Genomic DNA, 1,274 nt, shown 5'->3' on the forward strand with positions numbered 1-1,274 from the left:
AACATTTGGGATCCGCTCTTCGTGTGACCGCCATCTTCTCGCAGCCGCACAGAACCGCATTGTTCCCGGAGCGCTGTTTGCTGTCCTCAAAGCTGTATTTATGCTCGGTAAGAGACCCAGGTTCAGTGTCAGGTCTACACATTGGGGGGGAAATGATCAAAACTGGAGCTGACAGAATCTGGAGCAGTTGTTCACGGCAACCAATCAGCTTCTATCTCTCATTTTCAGATCTTACCTGAGCAAACTTACCTATACACATACAGCACAGCAATGAGGTAATACAATGAATTACGATCACACTAATCCAGCACGTTATTAATCTCACGTGCCCCACTCAATATGGCCGCCGCTTGAGTGGGGCAACTCAGAATAATAACGTGCTGGATTAGTGTGATCCGAGTTCATTTTATGACTTAATCGCTGCGCTGTATGTGTATAGGTCATCGCTGCGCTGTATGTGTATAGGTCATTGCTGCGCTGTATGTGTATAGGTCATCGCTGTGCTGTATGAGTATAGGCCAATGCCTTGGCTGGCGCTCGTGCAGAAAGTTTCTTGGGCAAAATCACCTGCCCAAGTGGCTCCCTCAGCTAACGAAGGGGGGGGAGGAGTCAAGTGCCGTCACCGGACCCCTCCCCCCTTCCCTTCGTTAGCCGTCACGGACATCGACGTCACCGGACCCCTCCCCCCTTCCCTTCGTTAGCCGTCACAGACATCGACGTCACGGGAACCGCATTGTTCCCGGAGCGCTGTTCGCTGTCCTCAAAGCTGTATTTATGCTCGGTAAGAGACCCAGGTTCAGTGTCAGGTCTACACATTGGGGGGGAAATGATCAAAACTGGAGCTGACAGAATCTGGAGCAGTTGTTCACGGCAACCAATCAGCTTCTATCTCTCATTTTCAGATCTTACCTGAGCAAACTTACCTATACACATACAGCACAGCAATGAGGTAATACAATGAATTACGATCACACTAATCCAGCACGAGCAAACAAAATCTGGAGCAGTTGTTCAAGGCAACCAATCAGCTTCTATCTCTCATTTTCAGATCTTACCTGAGCAAACTGAAGAGAGAAGCTGATTGGTTGCCATGGGCAACTGCTCCAGATTCTGTCTGCTCCAGTTTTGATAAATTCCCCCCATTGTGCTGGGAATACCACGTGAGCTCTGGCCCAAGCTGTGCACGCTTGTCTGGGTTTTGTGTTCTGGCCCAAGCTGTGCACGCTTGTCTGGGTTTTGCGTTCTGGCCCAAGCTGTGCACGCTTGTCTGGGTT

General features: G+C 49.9%; 1 protein-coding gene across 1 annotated transcript in view; it reads left to right on the forward strand.

The window, feature by feature from the left end:
* Nucleotides 1-1,274, forward strand: part of LOC108803012 (mediator of RNA polymerase II transcription subunit 12-like) — a gene marked incomplete at its 3' end in the record, with an annotated part of 40,036 nt that overhangs the window by 31,560 nt on the left and 7,202 nt on the right. Inside the window, exon 25 of the mRNA XM_018574864.1 lies at nucleotides 7-107. Within this exon, the coding sequence (XP_018430366.1) occupies nucleotides 7-107 (101 nt within the window). The remainder of the gene's footprint in view (nucleotides 1-6; nucleotides 108-1,274) is intronic.

This window comes from Nanorana parkeri, unplaced genomic scaffold, assembly GCF_000935625.1.
Source record: "Nanorana parkeri isolate BGI_ZX_2015 unplaced genomic scaffold, ASM93562v1 scaffold3297, whole genome shotgun sequence".
Classification (NCBI taxonomy): domain Eukaryota; kingdom Metazoa; phylum Chordata; class Amphibia; order Anura; family Dicroglossidae; genus Nanorana; species Nanorana parkeri.